Here is a 20,852-nt window from a genome sequence, read left to right on the forward strand (position 1 = left end):
CTGTAAAATCCTCATTTTCAAACTTAAACACTGTCTAACTAATATTACGTAATACATGTGTGCAATTGGAAAAAAAATAACTCAGAAACTGAGATTTCAGTTATTGCTTTGGACATGCTGCATCCAAGCATCAAATACTTCCTTTGTCCTTGGCCTGTCAATATGAAATCAGCTACCAGAATCCTGGGCATGCTATTTGACTCTAATCTCACCTATCGGCAGAGATGGGCAGTAGCGCGTAATCCGATTACTTTTTTCGAGTAACGAGTAAAGTAAGGGATTACTACTGCAAAAACGGTAATTAGATTAGTGTTACTTTCCCGTAAGCACGTTGTTACTGGGTTACTAAAACCATGATTTATTTTATTTATTTTTTTTGCGAGAGTGTCTCATGACAATGACGCAAGCGAGTTCCACGTTTGTGGCAACAGCTGTGTGCAGATCAAAAATGGATAATATATCGAGTACGGGAGAGAGTATGACCGTGCAGCGTTTAAAGCCTGGAAGTACTGACCTTATTTTGAGTTTGATTCCATAAAAAGTGACAAAAACATTAGCGTCCGCTGCTCACTGCGTGGGAAGAAAACGTCTTTTTACAGCGATAAAGCCCCTAAACGTTCGAGCAAGCACCAAATACCAGGCTGGAATGTGAAATTCACAGAGAAACTGCCGTATCCTTCCACTGACCGCTGCGGCACACCTGCCCCACTCTTGCTATACAGGTGAAAATAGAGCAACAGGACCGCTGAGTCTTTGATTTTATTTATTTTCTGCTGTGTTTTACGTGCATCTATTTGAAAGAGTGAGTGTTTAACACAAAAAACTATTTTATTTTATATGCTGGAATGTGCAGAAAATAGGTTTAAATGTTAAACAAATTTCTTCCAGTCAGAGAATATTGCATATAATTTAATGTTTGCTTGATGCATAAAGTTAAAAGATTAAAACTAATAAAACAAGTTTTAAAAAGAGACTTTTTATAATATTATAAAATAATATTCAATATTTAATATTTACTGCTATATACACAGAGTATCGCGATGGTGTTGTGTTTATTATATTGCTATTTTTGGTTGCTTGTTTTCTCTTTTTTTTTCTCTCAACAGGTGATCCAGGTGATATATATAAAAATATGTAATCCCCCCCCCCCCCCTCTTTTCTTTTCCCTTCATCACTATTCCTCTTCCCCGCTGTCTTTGTTTCCCTCCCTCCCCCCGGTCATGTCTGTCCCGTCTGTAACAACTGAAAATAAAATAAATAAATAAATAATAACAACAAAGGTCAATCAAATGGACCAATACGGCAAGGCAGGGATGGTCCACTTGGTAAAGTAATTCCGTTGGGCTTCTGTCTTTGCCTTCAGACAATAATTCTGATGGCAAAAGAACCAAACGGGACAGGCGCCCCCCCCCCCCCAAAAAAAGAGACTTTTTCATTTGATTACATTTTATATGAGGGATTATGCAGAAAACGTAGAATTGGGCTGAAAGATCTATTGCTTTATTACCTATTTAGGGGATAAATCATGTTTTAAAAAGTAACTAAGTAACTAATTACTTTTGAAAATAAGTAATCAGCAAAGTAACAGGATTACTTTTTTTGGGAAGTAATCAGTAATTAGTTACTGATTACTTTTTTCAAGTAACTTGACCAACACTGCCTATCAGAAACATAAACAAGGTCACTCAGTCCTCACACTACCAAGAAAAAGAAGCAGACAGGGAGAGAGGACAGAACACATACTACGGGAGAGAGAAAACATATAATCAAAACATCTCATTTTTAAGTTTTACTCATTTGGTGCACAGTTGTTTGGTCAACTGTCTACCATCTCCTAGCTCACTTTGGAAAGATGAAGTTAAAACAAAACATAAATAAAACATTGTTGTATTCACCTTTAACCAGACACATCATCTCGTTGTATTGCGCTTCAGTATGCCACCATACCGAACTTGGAGACACACATCATTCTAATTCTAATTCATTTTAGAATGAATAATTACAGGGGCATGGTATTTGAGACCTGATATCTTTTCATACCTCACAATTATTATTGGATATTGACTCCGGACCACGTTATACCAAGCCCTTCAACCTCTGAGGTCAAGGGCATTTTCTTATTATATATCACAATTTAACCCTTACAGATGTCCAAATCGATTTTTATACTGTTTGTGTCCCTCTTTTATTTTTCCTCCAGGAAGTAAGGCAGGCTTGCTGTATTCTCAGAGACTCAGAGAAGTATGTGAGGGCCACTCTTAACTATCTAAGCCCTGTCAGCAAAATCCCGCCTGTTACCATTAGCAACCACCAGAATAGGACCCCTCACACTACCTGGGGAGAAAATATACTTGTTAGAGAGACAAAAGATGCAGAGAGAGAGAAGGAGTTTGTAGGAAGGGGGAATGGGAACATAGGGAGGGGTAAAGATGACATCAGGGTGGAGGATGAGAACAGGAAAAGAGGAGAGCGAAGCAGAAAGATGTGTTGCACAGCCTCAAAACAATACTAAATAAATATTTATTTTTAAATCTCTGCACAATGAAGGGAAAATCCGATGAGATAAATAAACCTATTACAGTTTGGTCTGGAGGGCTTTATTTGATGTTATAATCCACCCTAATGTGCTGTAGGCAAGTGAGATATGGCGAAACAACGAGCCAAAACACAAGAACACACAAACAAGTGACAGAAAGCTCATGTGCAGGTTACTGTAGAAAGATTTTCAGTGTCAATGGCCATTAAAAAATCGACAAGCGAAAGCACACGAGGCAGAATCAGGTTGTCCTTGTCGCACCTGAAATTGAGCCTGCCAAATTTACTTCAGTGCAAAGCAATTACAATCCCAGAGGAACACAGTGAGTCTTCAGCCAGCTGGCAAATCACCCATCACTCATCAGTAACACATCACACAGCGCAACATGGCTTACAAAAACAATGGGAACCTATTTGAAAAGCACACAGTACTGAATCTGTGATCTGACGTCAACCTGTGAGTAACTTATTTGTTAATGATGATCTAGCACAGCTCCCAGAGTGAGCAAAAAATCTGATTTTGCCTAATAACAAGCACTGCACTGTATTTTTATCAGTTACGTGACCTTCTGTAGTCAGCTTATAAATAAGTCAATATAGAACAATGTTTCTCACTTAAACCATACTCCCAATGACAAAGTTGTCAAAAGGATCCTCACTTCTCACCTTTGGTGTCAAAGTGGCAACTTTCCAGATAAAAACTAATCCTCCCAATTCGAGGGAGAGGCCATGCTGTGACACAGTAATCAGTTTAACAGCCTGGCCACAGAACCACATGATGGCTCTTTAGATAATATTGGTGTGGATGCAAAAAGAAGGATGGCACAAAGGAAAGAAAACATTTTAGCATTCTTTCTAACAGAGACTGAAATTTAATTTCCAAGAACAAAAGAAATCAGAAATCAAACAAATATTAATGTTGTTCTTTCTCTCTCTCTCTCTCTCTCTTTTTTTTTTTTTTTTTACGTCAGCACAAACATCCAATCACTTCTTACCCTTTCCACGTTTGGATCATCTACCTCCATCTCACTCCTCTGTCACACTGTCCATTAATCTTTTCTTTGGTCTTTCCCTTTTCCTCCTGCCTGTCAGCTCCATATCCAACCTTTTTCTGATATATCAGCTATCCCACCTCTGCACAGCCAACCCATCTCAGCCTTGCCTCTCTAAAATTGTCTCCAAACTGCTCGACCTGAGCTTCAACGCTCATAAGTATAAAAACTAAGCTTATTTCTCTGTGAACAGGAAATTGTTACTTTGTTACAGAGGTGTTACATACTTTTCAAACTATATCTTCATATGGAGACAATGGGTTTAATCTACAGTACAACACAATAACATCAACACTGCTTAACAAAGTATAAAACACTGCTGGGCTATGTTATAAGGAGAAGAGCCAAAGTCTAATGTTCCTATAAGAGAGTGTAGAGTCTAAACAGGATCAGCTCAGTGTCCAAACAGCAAAGCAACACTAGCACATCCTTACATTGACAAACATGTCTATTCATGGGTTAGATGATTTATCCCATAATAAGCCATCACTAAAAAAGCAATTTTAGAGGTTTTTCCTTTGGTACCAGTGAAAGATCTCTTTCTGTCTTAGTCCATTTTTCTTAAAGGTGCCTATAAATAAAATGTATTATTATCATCATTATTATTATTCTCTAGGACAGCTTCAACAAGCATTTCACTTTCACATTCTACTTCATCAAAACTCAGTTTCTTTTGCCACCTGTTATTTCTTTTAGTGTGCACTGTTTATTAGAGTGTAGTAATATTATTGCGACTCAATTCTTTTGCTGTTTTTGTGTATTTTCTGCTTAATAATTCTGATCAACACCATATTTTTCCAAACTAAGCTAATTTCCCTACTTGAGCATGTACAATTTAAACAGCTGGCACTTTTCTTCCCATATGTATTCTTGAATTCTTGAACTGACAAATTCACATGTGGCTCCACAGCACTATTTTTAAACAAACTGAATCCCATTTCCCTGCTCAGAGAGTAGGAGAAAATATAAACATTACAGAAGGGAAAAAAACCAACAAAAAAAAACTGTAGTGTGCATGAATCACAGCTTGATGAATAGCAATAGGAAGCGATACATGAGCTGCTTTGAATTTGTGGCAAATAATTGAAAATTTAGTTCCATCTCATCCTCAGTGACCACACATGTGCACACATAAACACAGCAGGCCAGCTTACCTGTAGTATCTGGCAGCGGTCCGAGGTGCAATCGATGTTCTCACAGGGCTGGTACATGCCCAGTGTCACACAGTTGAGCAGGATCACCATGATGCTAATCCTCTCGAACCACGTATTAACAAGACTGGGGTTAAGGAGCATTGCAGCTGAGGAGAAATACACACCTATACACATTTAGGCCTTAATGGATGTTTCAAACAGGGCTTCCGATATTAAGGACATTTTAAAAAAAGGAAAAGAAGAAACAAATATACGACACGCATCAGTTTCTCAAAACTATTGTGTTTAAAGAACCCTTAAACACCACAAAGAAATAGTAACTTCATTGCAGTTATTCCTTATTGCTGAATCATTTGCATTATTCAGTATGATTATTGGAAAGGTATTGTCAGTCTCAGCCTGACATCTTGAAATCACACTGTAACACAGTCCTGCACTATTTTCACTTTTCTGTGAACATATAACGTAATACAGTATGCATGTTTACCATTATTCAGCAAGGTATGCATAAAAACTAGGAAATAAATAATCACATAAGCATTTTTTTTCACAGGTTACTGACTCACTCACAGCAGCTGACTCATTCACTGCATATATGCAACACATCTAAGTGAAGGCATCGTTCCGCTGGGGTAATTTATCAATGAAAATGAAGATAAAAATACATTTTTCCAGCTGAGCTACTGTTGCAGTTTGACTGTATATGGAGTCTTAAGATGTATGACAGAGTGAATATGTTTATTATTGCCTGAGTCTGCCAAGGCACATGACACCTTTTTTTATATATATACTGAAAATGATGACTCACACAACAGTATCTAAAAAAACAACTTCAAAACAGTGCCAATATAATTACGACGATAAATTACTGTTTTGCAAGTAAAGATAGTAATGTGTTTCCAGTGCCGCCTGGCAGCACGCTATTTAACCTCAGTCTCCCTCTATATTGTTTCCTGTTTCTTCTCATTTTAAAAAGCCAGTTTTTCACCCTGCGGGGTGCTTCGCACTGCTGGTTTCACCTGCTTTGCCAGACAACGTGCACATATAGTAAGAGGACAAACCATCTTTACACATTAATATAATTACTTCATGCATGTGATGAATAAAAATGAGCTCCACACACTATGCATATGTTGGTGGGGGGTATGTACTGTATGTGTGTTTTAATCACTGTAATGCAATTTTAAAAGTCTTTCCCAGCCTTTCCCTTCTTCTAATATCTTAAGCCGTCAGCTTATGTTCCTTTAGTTGTGTTGCTCTATCCTCTTAAGTCTTTATTTTCTGTCTTCTCTTCTGTATTTGTTCCCTTCACAAAATGAGCTTAAAATCTTTTGTTCTTATAAACCTTGATGCTGACTGAACTTACTTTCTTTGGTACTAAGATGTAACAGTGTGTCTGTGTGTGGTATTGTTAGAGCCCAGTTACCCATGTACAGGAAGTCTGGACCAGATCTCTTTTTAAAGGGTCAGAATTTCTGGTCTTATGAATAATAGGCTACGCAGAAACTTACTTAGACTGAGACACGCTTAGCTCTGCGTACGTCTGGATGCCAACCTCAGTATCCTCTGCTGATGCAACTAACTAACAACTCTAATTGTCCAATCAGCAGCCACGCCTCTCCTCCTTATGATCGCTGCTCTCGTTAAAATGGCTAGGTTGTACTTTCAAAGCCAGGAAAACAGGCCCCAGAAATCCGTTTTATGGGCTAGAACAACCTGTAAAAACCTGTAATACTCATACACAAGTTTTGCCTTTACTGTTAAACAAAGACTCAAGAAGGGAGTGTCCACAAGTTTAGACTTTAAATGCAGATAGAAGCTTTTATTTAAGCAATTTAGCAGCTCAATCACATAATATGAATCATAGTTAAATCACTTAAATCATTATTATTACCTAGCTAATCAACTCTTTGCTGAATGAGGGTTTCTACCACTCTTGAGAAGAGTGGGACAGAGAAGAGGAAGTACACCCTTGCCAATAATGCAATTCTCTCCCAGCCGGACTTGACAGAGTCCAAATATGGAAGCAGTGACTCAGTATAGTCCACCAACTTCCTCAGGGCTTCAATCCAACACAGCAAAATGAGCAGAGAAAAGAGAGAATTGTAAATCTAATTTTAAGATCGCAGTTGCTTGGTCATGGTTAATCCTCCTGTACTCCTCATTTTAAAATCTGCGAAACTTTTCTTTTAGATAAGCCAGCTTCTCATGCTGAGGTCCAGAGAACCCACACTTTTATTTTTTAATTACACGGAACATCACTTTTTATCAAATTTATGCTTCCTCTCTCCACTCCTGCTGCGATCACTCTTGACGTGAGTCCAGAGGTGCCACGTTTACTTCTTATTTTTTCCCACTCACAGAAAGTCCTCCTGTTTGTGACATCATTGCACTTCTCAGCACAGTGATTATACTTTAACCAATATACTTTTACAGTACTCTGTTTATAGTAACCATTGCCCATATGTAAATATGTAAGAAAAATTGTGTATGTTTCTGTCCTGTGTACTGTTTGTTTGTATATGTGTCTTTCTGGCTGCTGTTACAACCAAATTTCCCCTTGTGGGACAATTAAAGGATTATTCTAACTCACACAGGGCTAGATATAAAGTCCCTAGGACTCAGACAGCCCTACATGTATGAGGCCTTGGGGATCTCAATCTCTTTGATGGCATGCAAGTAAAAGCAAGTTAGTGTAAGAAACTTTAACAAGTTAAAATAGGCCTGATTTGCCCCAAGAATGTGTATTTCATTTTTGACAGATAATTTACTTTTATAATGCCTGGATAAGCTGTAGTTTTCTAAAACAGGCTGTTTCAGTGCCCGCTGCATTAAATCCATCAGAAGCTATATTTTGTTAGTCAGTGTTTGCTAAGTTTAGTTATATCAGGGGTAGGCAACTCCAGGCCTCGAGTGCCGGTGTCCTGCAGATTTTAGGTCACACCCTGGGTTAGCACACCTGAATCAAATGATTAGTTCATTACCAGGCCTCTGGAGAACTTCAAGAAATGCTGAGGAGTCATTTAGCCCTTTAAATCAGCTGTGATGGATCATGGACACATCTAAAACCTCCAGGACACCGGCATTCGAGGCCTGGAGTTGCCTACCCCTGAGTTATATTGTACAAACTTGCTCATACAAAGGGTTGTTATGAGGACATCCAAAACAAAAATTATGCAGTGGTTCTTTAGACACTCAGAAGTCAGGAGTAAATTCACTCTTGTAGTAAACATAAAAAAGAAAGCATTTGATGTGCTTTGTTCAAAGCAAAGACGTTTCACTTAGCATAACCTGAAGTTGCTCTAGGATGGAAACAATGGAAACGGCTGACTGTGGCTGCTGCTGCATACTCGTAAATGTTTTGTTCACAGTGAAGACGTCCCCTTCAGGAACGCACGTTAGCTTCCTTACATATCCATCATTTTCGTTACTCCACTTGTTTTATCATGTACATGAGTCGATGAAGCTGCTTCCTAGACCTACAACAGCCAGTGAGAGCTGGTGAGGCATGAAAAATACCGTGACAAGTGACTGGAAACTGGACTGAACATATATGAGAGTTTAATGAGACACACCAGAGCTGAGGGAGTGACCCAGTTGAGCGAGTGAATGAGTGGAAAAGATGTTACTAAGATTTCATGCTTGGTATTTTGATGATTTAGACTGGCAACAAGAAAAATGTAGCTTTTATGTAAACAACATAACTACTAGCTCAGCGCAGCAATTTCCATTGGGGTCGGTTGGTGGGGAGGGGGGTGCAAATGAAAAAACACAAACTCAGCAGTACAGAAGACTGCTTACATAACCAGAGAAAGGAATGAATGGGAATCAAAGGTAATAACAGCTTTAATTGGATTGAGGCGAGCAGCTAACTACAAACAGGTTTTGCAGCAGCTTGTATGTGTGAAGAAGGGTTATGTTTTGGTGATAATGCTAAGAAGGAGCATTGACTATCAGGGCTTACACCTTTAAAAGTGCCAGAAGGAATGCAGTGTTTTTTGTGTGACTAAAGGCAAAAATAATAAATGATTGTACCCGTTTGTTTTTTTCTTTTATTTTGCATCTGAAGGTTTATGACTTAATGAGCATAGACGCTCCAGCTCAACACCTGATGTAGAGTATTATTCAAAGTCTTGTGTCATACCTCATTTCTTTATATTTTGGCCCCAATGAGCTGAGCTTTTGTGCAACTTCAACAATAGTTCCCCAGGCTTTCTGAAGTTCTTTCAAAGTTTTCCTTTGGACATTGGCTGCTTTTTCACTTATTTTCAATGATATATATAGTGTATTTAGTTTTTCTTTGTTTGTTTAGCAAATTAACACTAACTTATGAATTCTTCAAGCACAAAAAAGGGATGCACCAGTGTGTCTACAGATAATAGACAAATGAACAAAGAATCAATTTCAAATTGTATCTTTAGGCACTTTGTTAGTAGTAGCTTGTCATAAACAGAACTTGTTTCCATTTCTTCAGCTAAAGTCACAACAAACATAAAAAATAACAGTTTGGCGGGCATTAAATGGTATCTTTCTTTTCTTTTCTTTTTTGCATTAAAAAGGTGATTCCCAGAGAGCTAATGAGACAAATATTTGCTTCAAAAGAAGAAATGCCAGGCTATCTATAGGACATGAAAAGTCAAACAAAGACTTTAAACAGTATCCAAGACATGCATTCAATTAAATTCAATTCAACTTTATTTGCATAGCGCAAAATCACAACAACAGTCGCCTCAAGGCACTTTATATTGTAATTCAATAATGCATACAGAGAAAAACCCAACAATCATTTGACCCCGTATGAGCAAGCACATTGGCGACAGTGGGAAGGAAAAACTCCCTTTTAACAGGAAGAAACCTCCGACAGAACCAGGCTCAGGGAGGGGCGGCCATCTGCCGTGACCGGACATGCATCTGTCTCTTCAATAGGTCCAGCTACTGTTGGCTAAAGTGTCATCAGAGATGAAAAGGGAAACAGGGAGGAAAGGCTGAGACATGCCAAATTACACAAAAAAAAAAATGGCATGAAAATGAGTGGAAACAGGTCTAATGGAGTGATAACTCAAATTTGAAATTCTTGGTTCAAGTCGTCACCAGTATAGATAGAAGAGGTCAGGAGAGAGGTACAACAGTGAGTGTCTACAGCCATCTGTAAACACAGAGGCTGTCATTGTCTAGGGGAGCAATGCATTTCAGACAGCATTGTTGGGGAGCTTGTCAAAGAATTACTGGAATTATAAATGCAGAAATGTACCATCAGATTTAAAATAGAGATGGCACGATACCACTTTTTTATGTCTGATACCGATATCATAAATTTGGATATCTGCCGATACCGATATAAATCCGATATAGCGTATTTTATAATCAATAAAAGTTTCTGGGCTGGGCTGGGGCCCTGGCCGGGCCTCGGGGGCTTGGGTCCTGGTTGGTGTGTTGCCGGGGTTGTGGGCGGGTGGGTGCATGGGGGCCCAGCCCTGGTGCAGGGTGCCGCTGGTGCGTCGAGCCACCTGGGGGGCTCTTCAACTGGTGAGGGAGGTTGTCACATCTTGCAGGAGCTTTCCTCTCTTCAGGAACTCTGTCTGCAGGAGGGGGAGATACAGGAGAGGTGGAGGAAGATCTCAGCCTGGGCGTCTATTGTCTTATGTAGTCTGGAAGATGAGTGGATGGTGGGGTGGGTGCAGTTTTCTCTGTGGTGGGGTTGGGTGGACTGTCCCGGGCTCTGTGGGGCCGGGCGGCGCTGCTGCACTGGGCCCCGGTCTGGATGGGCCTGGGCCCCCTTTCCCTGGCGGGTCGCGGAGTATGGGGGTGCCTACTGGGGTCAGCGGGGGAGCTGGCCCCAGGGAGGGGTCACTTGCCCCTCCCTTCCTTCCCTCCCCATCTCCCTCCCTCTTCCCGCTCCACCACAACCACCCACACATGCAGGGCCTTGGAGTAGGGGTGTGTCACCAGGGTGCAGAGGAGGCTACCCCCCCCCGTCCCCTTCTGGCTGCCTCTGCCTCAATTTTATCCCACAACTTAGACATTCACATTACTCACACTCTCATTACACATACATATAGGATCTTGGGGGTGGGCACGCTACACGGATTCCAAAAGATCATCAGGGTGTACACCTCACCCCTGGCGTCGTTGCCCACCTCTCAATTTTAAATACACGTAGACATTGAGGGCTAGCAGGAGGGACTATGCGCTTACCTGCTGCTCTCTGGCAGGTAGCTCCATGCCCTCCTGGGTTTTAAATGCACCTTAGAACACACATGCATCAACACTACAATGAGCGGGTGGAGGGAGGTTTGGAGTCTTCTCTCACCCCCGTTCTCTGCGGCCTGCTGGAGCGGGGGGGCTAGAAGGAGGAGTTGGCCGTCCGACTGCGGTCTGGAGTGTGGGGCCTCCCTGCTGCTACGGAGTCGGGGCGGTCTGCCTCTCCCCACCGCAGGGAAAAGGGTTACACCATCTGGGTCTGGGTGCAGTTCCCCCCTCCAGGGGCAAGGGTACCTAGACCCGGTTCGTAGAGTACGCTTGGGGAGTGTGATCGTGTGTACAGCGTCTCTTTATGTTTGTCTCCACGTTGGTTGAGTGTGGAGTAAGTGCATATGAGAGCATGAGGGTGGGAATGGATGTTTGTATCTGTGTGTGCCTGTATGTCTGTGTCTATATGTCAGGTTGGGTATCAGACGCCACCTCTCTGGGGACATCTCAGGCCCTCCAAGGTTTGGAGGCCTATCTCCCCCCACCACCACTTCCCCTGCCAGTGGCGGACTCCCTCAGACATCGGTGCGTTGGTGGTTCTTTGTGTCTGGGGATGGGCGTCCAGGTACACACCGGCTCACTCCTTGGCGGCCGCTTATCGGGGCCTGGAGCCTGGGGCTCGCTCGGGCCACTTCGGAGGTGGGGTGCCCCCGGCCTCTCGGCCTGGGGCTCGGTCACTCAGGCACAGCTGGCTGCCGGCGGAGCTCACGGGCTGCGGCTGCTGAGTGAGCCCTCATCTGGGACTCTCCTCAGCTCTTTCTGGGACAGTGGCGCGGCTGCCCCTCTGTTGGTCTTCCTTGGTCTCTTGTGTTCTGGGGGCCTCTGGATGTCTGGAGTTTTGATCTCCTCCATACCTGCTTCATGCCCTGGAGGACGGGGCAGTGGCTCCCCACACCCTCTAGCAGATCATTACATGAAGGAACCTTTTAAAAAAAACAAGCGCGTCCATGCTCACAGGTGTACACACGGGTGATCACACCCACAAACTACACCCTTTTTGGCTCCTACCTCAAAGCACACTGTGTTCTGTTGATCTTATGTGCTGCACAATAATGTTTAATATTTAGTATTTACTGTCATATTCCCATATATCATTGTGATGTTGTTTATTCTATTACTCTTGTTCTCTTCTGCTTGTTTTCTTTTTTCTTTCTCAACAGGTGATCCAGGTGATCGATAGATGCATTTTTTTTTGTTTTGTTTTTTTTTTCTGCCCATTCTGTTGGTTTTTGTTTTTTGCCCTTGTCCCTCTTCTCAGCTGTTTCTCTTTCCCTCTTTCTTTCTCCCCTTCTTTCCCCCAGTCAAGTCTGTCCCGTATTCAGCAAGTGAAAATAAAATAAACAATAAAAGGTGAATCAAATGGACCATTACGGCAAGGCTGGGATGGTCAATTTGGTAAAGTAAATCCGTTGGGCATCTTTCTTTGCCTTTAGACAATAATTCTGATGGCAAAAGAGCCAAACGGGACAGGCAAAAAAAAAAAAGTTCATACTCAACTAAACAAAACTAAAGCTATTCTGTCATACCTGTATGCAAAAAATACACTGCACCCAAAATATTTCATAGTTCAGCAATACTGATCAATCTAATAAACTTAAACCTACACCATCCTTCCTATTCTGGTATTTTAAAGAGTACTTAGCGGAAATATTGAGCAACCTAACTAATAGGGTTACCAGCGAAAAAAAAAAAAAAAAAGGAACCACCCTCCACCTCATAATGCTTAATTGACATAATCAACTTTAATTTAATATACGTGTAAAAAAAAATGCTCAGAAATCAATCATTTTTCCACAATAATTAACTAGATTCAACATCTTTCTTCAAAAGAATTGCAGACTGCACACATGGTACCTTCCCAAAGGAAAAGGTACTACAGCTTACTAGGGTATATATTAGACTTAATAGTTCCTATATACAATAATGGATTTCTATACATTTTACATCAGATGAAAAATTGTGTAAGATTCAGATATTTATTTATTAAAAGCTAGACATGAGAATAAGAAAGAAAAGCATGTCTTTGTGCCCCCCTTTCCCTGTTAATGCCCTACCTGGCCCCCTGGAAAAACTTTCCTAGACCCGCCCCTGCGCAGTTACCAGCTGTCAGCTACATAGAAAAGGATCCTGTAGAAAGTAATATTAAATAAATACTAACAACAGCTTATCAAGCTTAAACATTCTGCTGTTGTTCAGCCGATGGTTTCTTCTTTCTGGCGCAAAATGGGCGATAAACAAACGAGAGACGGGAGTCACGACAGAAAAGCCGATCAGCTGATCATTGATCCATTTCATGATTGAAGTAGCAACAGGAGAGGGAGAGAATGAGAGGCAGTCGCTCCATATGGCTAAGCTTAACGTGGCAATGCTTTACAAACATTCAGAGATGAACTTACACACTTGCTTTACTTCTCTGGGATAGCTTTCTCGGAGACGAAATGCCGGTTTGGAAGCATGTAGCGAGGCTCCAAATGCTCAACCAGACCGCCAACAGGTCTGGCACGCCACAGCCGCTCTATCACGTGACGCATATTCCGCCGACGTGCTAAGGTTATGAGCTGGGTTACGCCATGTCGCAAGTGTTGTGAGGTGCTTTTGTGATATTTAATGGATCGGATTCCATTTTTTATTTTTCTCCGATATCCGATCCAGTAATTTAGGTCAGTATGGACCGATACGTAATATCAGATCGGTCCATCTCTAATTTAAACCACTATTAAATATCATCTGGAAAGCAATGGATTCATTTGTCAATATGACAATGGCCAAACACGCTGCAAATGCAGTAAAATCATACCTGGATGTAAGAACGCACAATGGATCACTATCAGTCATGGACTGACCTCAGTATTACTGAAGTAGTATGGGATCATCTTGATAGAGAACAAAAAAAAGGAGCCAACATCCAAAGAAGAGCTTTGAAAGTACTAAGAAATGACATGAAAGCTTCTCTAAGAGAGTTCGCACTGTGTTAAAGAATATCAAATGCTGACTCTGAATTTCCCGTCACAAAGGTGTGACACTACACTACTTAGATGATCTGATAAGATCTGTTATCCCTATTGGATGATCTGTGGAGAAAACAGAGGGGATGATCTTTTCTAATAATGTGTGGGCCTCTGGACACAATGGGGGCAATTTGTGTTCAAAAGCAAATACATAATATATTTACTGCTGTGATAAGTTGTTCACAGAAAAGCATTAATAATAACTTCTGTAACATGTTTTTCTGTGTGAAACCTCATGCAACCTACCACGTACAGAAGCGAACCTCATTTTTAATCAAATGCATCACACACCAAACCTACAAATGGAAAAATAACGCGATGCATAAGAATTTATAGTGCTTGAGAAATTGGGAATGTACTTTAAAGAAACTCTTAACTGTGAAACACTTCTTTATTTGTTTGTTATTCTACATCCACTATCCATTAATCTGAATCTCTCTCTCCATCCTACTTGCGCCGCTCCACTGTTTTGGCTATCGCTTAGGCACTTCTCTCTTGGGTAACAATGAAATATGGAGAAATAATATCAGAACAATGTGTTCACAGAAGCATTTTTAAAAAGTCAGTCTGCCTTCTCTACATTGTTTCCCCATCTATGCACCAATTTCTTCTTTGAAATAAGTATCTTGTCCCCTTTGGGTTACAATTGTTTTTTCTCCCTTTGCGTTCTGTAACTCTTCATTCTCAATATCATTTCCATTTTCCCAGCTGTCACTTCTTCTTTGTCTTCTATTTTTGTTCTCTACTTTTTATTGTCATTCCTACCAAATGATGGACAATTGCGCCCTACTAGCAAAAAAGCAAAAAAAAAGAAACGTCAAACAAATGCAAACACTCTGGGAAATATTACACCTCGGCAGGCAATGAAAAATCAATCAGGCCTCTGCATGTAAAAATGTGCGTGCACACATGAGAATGTGTGTTTACGTGTTTGTGTATCGCTCCCATAGCACCACTAAAGAACGTGCCCCGAGGTTCTGTGTTAGCAAAGTGAGAGCCAAGAACAGAGGCATGGTATGAACTTGCAGAGAGAAAAGAAGTGAGGCAGACAAAAGAAGACGAAAGCATGTTTGGACTGTAAACAAAACCAAGACAGGGGAAGATGGACAGAAGCTATGCCAACGCACCGTGTCTCAACCTATGTGCTGAGCCATCTCAAACAATCGCTTCACGGTGCACAGTCTAGACATCTACAACATACTCCTTCATTACATGCAAAACAACTCCCTCACACCCCGTGGACACCTCACCTCCAACCCATGAACGCCAGCAGTATCAGCATCATTTGCACTGACATGTGCAGTGACTCAGCATTGGTTTGATTTCACTTTCTTTGTCATAGTGACCCTGAATCTTTCTCTCCCCAGGGAGCGAAGCAGCAGGCGGCTGACTCACGCCCAGCTGATTCCAGAGCGCTAGCTGTTGCATCGTCATGTCACTCCTTAATCATGTAGGGCGGGTGCTAACAGAGGCTGACATCAAGGATGCTTTGAGGAGAAAAGAAGGGAGGCATGCTGTTATTGAACTTCAGCATTTAATTTGATTGTTCTTTTAAAGCTGTTACATGTGCAGTATTAACTCAAAATGAACCCACGCAGAGACGGTCTGCGTGTGACTGAGGATGTTCTGTCTCTGTCTTTTTCTCCCTTTAGCATCTTCTTCTCCCCTCGCTGTACGTTTAATCTTCTTAGGATGCGGGCAGGGCCTCCTCTATGTCTTTATTCTCTTCTCATCTTCTCCCTTCTCCTCTTTTCCACGTCTCTACCTATTTTTATGCCTGTCCCTCTGTGTCAATACGCATTTTGTCAGACATTTGCCCTCCTCTTTCATCCTATTTTTTTCTTCTATTCAGGGCTTTCCGCCTTTATCGAGCTCTCGGTCTTCGTTTTTGACAAAACACTTCAGGATCCTCACTTTTGTCTCCCTGATTTTTTTTCCCCCGTCTCTCTGCCTGTTTTTGTAATGGAATCCAGCAACAAAATGACACTTGCGCCACATTTCCACTACTTAAAGTAGAAACCGTCTTAAGAAAGAAAAAATAAATAAACATTTGATTCATAAAAATTGTGAGCTCTAATGCAAAAAATCTGTACATTTCTTACTTACTTTTGGACTCCCTGTTGACTGCAGCATCTGAACATTTTACAGGTGCAGTCTTGAAGATGAGAGTAATTATAATGTGCAAAATATTTAACCTGTCAACAGGTTGTATGTCTGCTACTTAGAATTCTTCAAGGACTTATTCCCTGCACAAATCTGTTTTACAATTTCAAAATATTTGTGTCTGTATGACAAAAGTTTAAGGCTACCAATGATTTTTCTATACGAGTGGTTATGCACTTGCTCAGAGGACTGAAAGATAATTTCCATAAAATACTTCATTCTTTGTAATTTTCATGAACACTGTGAAGAAAGCATGTGTCCAGAAAATAAGTTTCAAAAATATTTACACATGTTCTTGACATGCAAGAATACCAAGTTATAGAGAAATACACCAGAGGCTGTAAACCAGAGGTGTCGAACTCCAGGCCTCGAGAGCTGGTGTCCTGCAGGTTTTAGATATCACCCTGGGTCAACACACCTGAATCAAATGATTTGTTCATTACCAGGCTTCTGGAGAACTTTGAGACATGTTGAGGAGGTATTTTAGCCATTTAAATCAGCTGCGTTGGATCAAGGACACATCCAAAACCTGCAGGACACCGGCCCTCGAGGCCTGGAGTTCGACACCTGTGCTGTAAACTAACTGAGCTTAAAAAGAGCTTTTACTAACTGAAGGTAAAACCCATGAAGACTGGGAGGGCGAACAGTCAGAACAGTGTTTTAGAACCCAATGCATTTACTTTTCTTTGAAAATATCACATAAATTCTACACATCTTTATGCATAAATTCAGCCTCCTCTCACTTCTTTACATCGTGCTTTCAGGGGCCATTTTCTTGTGATTTTTCAAAGTGGTCTTGAGCACTTTCTGAAAGTTTTTTTTTTTAACTTTAATATTTATTTATTTATTATTGTTTTGGACCCTGGCTCCTGTTTTACTCATTTTCAGTCCAGTCCTTGTACCTCACCATTTTCAGAAGAATGTTTCTCTTGCTTGTTAAGCTACGCAACACTCACCTGTGACAGCATAGCAAAAAACCTTTTTTTTAGCCACTTTGTTACTGAACTGTTCCAAAACACATAATTTGTTCATATTTCTGCAGTTAAATTATAAAAAAATTACAAAAATAACAGACTAAAAGGTATCACAGCATTTTTAGATCAACATGATGATTCCAAAAGGTTATTAACCCCAAACTTATATCATATCTCAACTGGACATAAAAACTATCTACAGCAGCAGGTGAACTGAAAGTCAGGTTTTGATTCAGCATGCAATCACATCTGAAAATCATAGGACTGGCAATGGCTTCATTTTCATTTATCATCTATTGGCCTCACCAGAGCCCAGACCTCAACATTATTAAAGGACTGTGGCATCATTTTGACGAAGAACAGAACAAAAGACATCCAAAGAAGAGCTCAAGAAGCCTGGAGAACTATTCCTAAGGAGACTACTTAAAGAAATGACTAGAAAGCTGAGAGAGAGTCCAGGTTGTGTTGCAGAAAAAAGCTGGTCATACCAGGTACTAACTACAACTGTGTTAGAATTTTACAAAGTCTGTTTTTGCCTTACGTATGCTTACACAGTTCAATAAATTGCTTCAGCTATTTCCCACTATTCTAGCAAACTATACGCTTAAAATGTTTGCACATTACTTTGATAACACAAACACCGTGATATTTAGCTGTACTTCAGCAGACACAGAATCAGTTTGTGTTAAAATCCCTGAGATTTAGTCTCACATATGTGCTGCGATGTCTTAGAACTGCACATGAAATATGAATTCTAAGCTTAATGCTTTTATTTCATTTTCCTGTGCAGTGTAATGTGTAACGACTGCAGGAAAAAAGTGGCCTGTGCGATTACAATTTGGCTTCCTATTTGTGTAAATAATTCAGCAACCAAATTCTATTTCGGTGTGGTTCTTATTTCTTTTCTAAAAGTAGCACATCTCTCCCACATTGTGTGTGTGTAAGAGCTTGCAGGACTTTACATAATCAATAGAAAATGTAGGACTCCATTAAAGAAGTGCACCAGATAAACTAAAGCGTCTCTATGTTACAATGCAACGCACTTTGAGAAGACTGTTGTTGTAAACTGTTGCTGTAAATTGTGTGTTTGTGCTCATGCAAACCGTGGGACTTATGATTGAAATAAATCGGTCACTCTTTGTCCGATATTCCCTCATTTTGCCTGCATATGTGCATGCATGCATGTGTGTGTGTGGATATTCTATTGAGGACAAAGCTCGTCTCTGTGAGAACAAACCATGTTAAGTCATATACGGCTACACACATTCAGTGCATCTTTACATTTAAAGTGTAGTCCAGTAAGCCGGGACTTCTTTACGAAAACTTGTAGTCATACGCACGTCTTCCTCTCAGCATGTCTGTGACAAACACTATCCCATCTAGTGGACTGTGTTTTGAAATAATTTGCCTTCAGAAAAGCCGGAGCTGTAGCGTGTGTCACAACCTCATCTACTGTCTGTGATACAGTGCATAGAGGGCTTCAGCTGCTGGAGGAAGAATCCATCAGTACGGATGAATGACGCCTGGGTCAACTAGTGTTCAAACCAATAGAAGTGAATCTGCCCAGTGTCCTTGCCATCAGACAGTCACACTTTTTGTTTTGACTGCATAACTGCTGTATTATGCCCTTGCTTTTCTCCCTGTCGACCCCTCTCTTGGTATCCCTCTCCGTGATGTGTGAGTGAGGCAAACTGCCAGTGAGCTCCCCACCTACCTCGTTTAGCTCTCATCCCTCTTTTTATCCCACATAATTTCCTAGTGCCTTGTGGGAAAATTGATCAATGAGCCTATCTATGTGTCTGTCTGGGTGGTTTGCAAAGCTGGTTTTCTCTGTCCTGCCCTCTGGCAGCTTGGCCTCGTTTCTGCTTGCTTGTTGGTCCAAAAAGCCTCTCTGTCCATCCTTCTCTAGTGTCTACCAACTCTGATCTTTGTGCCTTAAGTTTCCTGCTGAGCCCTTGCTGTCCTTGAGTAGTCAATTGCTAAAAAATTGAGACACAAGAAACTTCTTAATATTCCAAACAAAGCCCTTCCCCGGTGCATAATGGGGGTGGCGGGGCTAAAAGCAATCCAGCTGAAAGAGCATGCACACATTGGCACACCTAGAGTAACAAAGTAAACCACCTTCTTAAAAGATTCAAGCAAACTCCAGTATACGCTCTGTAAGTGCTGCAATGCTTGTCTCAGCAAATGTAACTTTCACTTTTGCACTCCTAGAGAAAGTTTGCATATGAAAATACACTCGTGCTCCTGTATGCTCTCTCTCTGCCCCTCCCATTCAAAGTGTCATTTGAAATTTGAGGGATTATATTTTTGCATATTTCACCCGCACCAAAATCCCTCTTTGCTCAATAACAATGCCAGCAGCCTTTAAGATAAGGCCTTCCTCATAATACAAAAAGCTTTTTGAAAAAGTGTCTGTTGTGCAGTGAATAGGATGGGGCCTAAAATGTCCAAGCACAGATTCGTCTGTGGAAAAAATATGTATAACGCTGCAAAACATTTGTTACAACTTGAGTATCTTGTAGTGCGGTTAAACAGGGATCAGTTAAGAGAGCAACGGATGACGTTAAGGTCATTTGAGACTGCCAAATGATAGCAAGAGTGCTACAGTATAAAGTGCAAATTTTAAAACGAAGGTAGCTGTCTAATGGCTATGCGTTTTTCCACTGTAATTTTCACACTAAGGTCAAAAATAGCCATCGCACAGGAGGAGGAGAGTGTATAAAACACTACACAGTCACATCCTGCAGTACATAATTATACAAAGTAACATAAAATCACTGAATGTGATGATGCAGTGACTGAATTCATACACACATATAACCTATAGGGAACTAGGTGCAATGATTTATTAAAACACATGAAAGCATATATGGAAGTACAGTATATCAGGGTAAGTAAGTAAGTGAATTCAATAAATATATATTCAAATAAATATAATACAGGTAGTGTCACTTATAGTTTTGCCTGTAAAAACATAAATTATCAAATGAATGGCTGTATAAACAGCTGTGATGAATACTAAAACCTTTAATCAAATCAAGCCTGTTTTTCTTCTTATTATTATTAAATTCTGCCTTTATCAGCTGGAGTTTGCATTTTATTAAATTCCCATGTTTTGAAAACGAGATGATGGGGAGTTAATTGATTCAATTTACTCAAAAGTTTTTCTATGATTAAATTTAGTGAGTTTCACCTCTCATTCAAGGACATAGCAGATTATCATATCATTTACTATATATTTTATAAAGTCAGACATACTAGCTGCTCTTTTAACACTCTGTAAGCATAAAGTCCATGACAGGCTTTCACAAAATTCCATGTCAGCCAATCTTAGCAATTTGGAGACATGCAGACTTTGTTTTTGTTCATTTTAGAGCTATAATTGGAGACCACAGTCAAATGTACTCTATCAGAAATATGTAAAGAGGTTTTGTGCAGTTGCTGAAGCCATGCTTTATTGCAGGAGTGTCTCGCTGGAAACTGAAAAGAAGACAAAAGGAAACTAAAAATTCTTCCAAAGAAAGCAAACCTTCGGGTCTCAATTTAAATGTGCAGTAGTGCTGCCTATAGTGTTTGTCTCGCAAATGAGAAACGCTCGGCCGTTTCTGCTTGTGCCAGCGTGCTCTTGAAAGGCTTTTTGACATAAAAAAAGTAATTATAAAACAGCAACATAAGGTAGTGGACTCATTACAGCAACCGAGCAACTGCACTCTC

The 20,852-nt window shown here is 40.6% G+C and overlaps 1 protein-coding gene across 5 annotated transcripts in view; it reads right to left on the reverse strand.

Moving 5' to 3' along the window:
- Window positions 1-20,852, reverse strand: part of cacna1ia (calcium voltage-gated channel subunit alpha1 Ia) — a 192,740-nt gene that overhangs the window by 91,594 nt on the left and 80,294 nt on the right. For all 5 annotated transcript variants that reach the window (XM_084926243.1, XM_084926242.1, XM_084926241.1 and 2 more), the window contains exon 3: window positions 4,742-4,853. In XM_084926243.1, the coding sequence (XP_084782369.1) occupies window positions 4,742-4,853 (112 nt within the window). The remainder of the gene's footprint in view (window positions 1-4,741; window positions 4,854-20,852) is intronic.

This window comes from Perissodus microlepis, chromosome 4 (genome assembly GCF_051167445.1).
Source record: "Perissodus microlepis isolate ML-2025 ecotype Zambia chromosome 4, ASM5116744v1, whole genome shotgun sequence".
Taxonomy (NCBI): Eukaryota; Metazoa; Chordata; class Actinopteri; order Cichliformes; family Cichlidae; genus Perissodus; species Perissodus microlepis.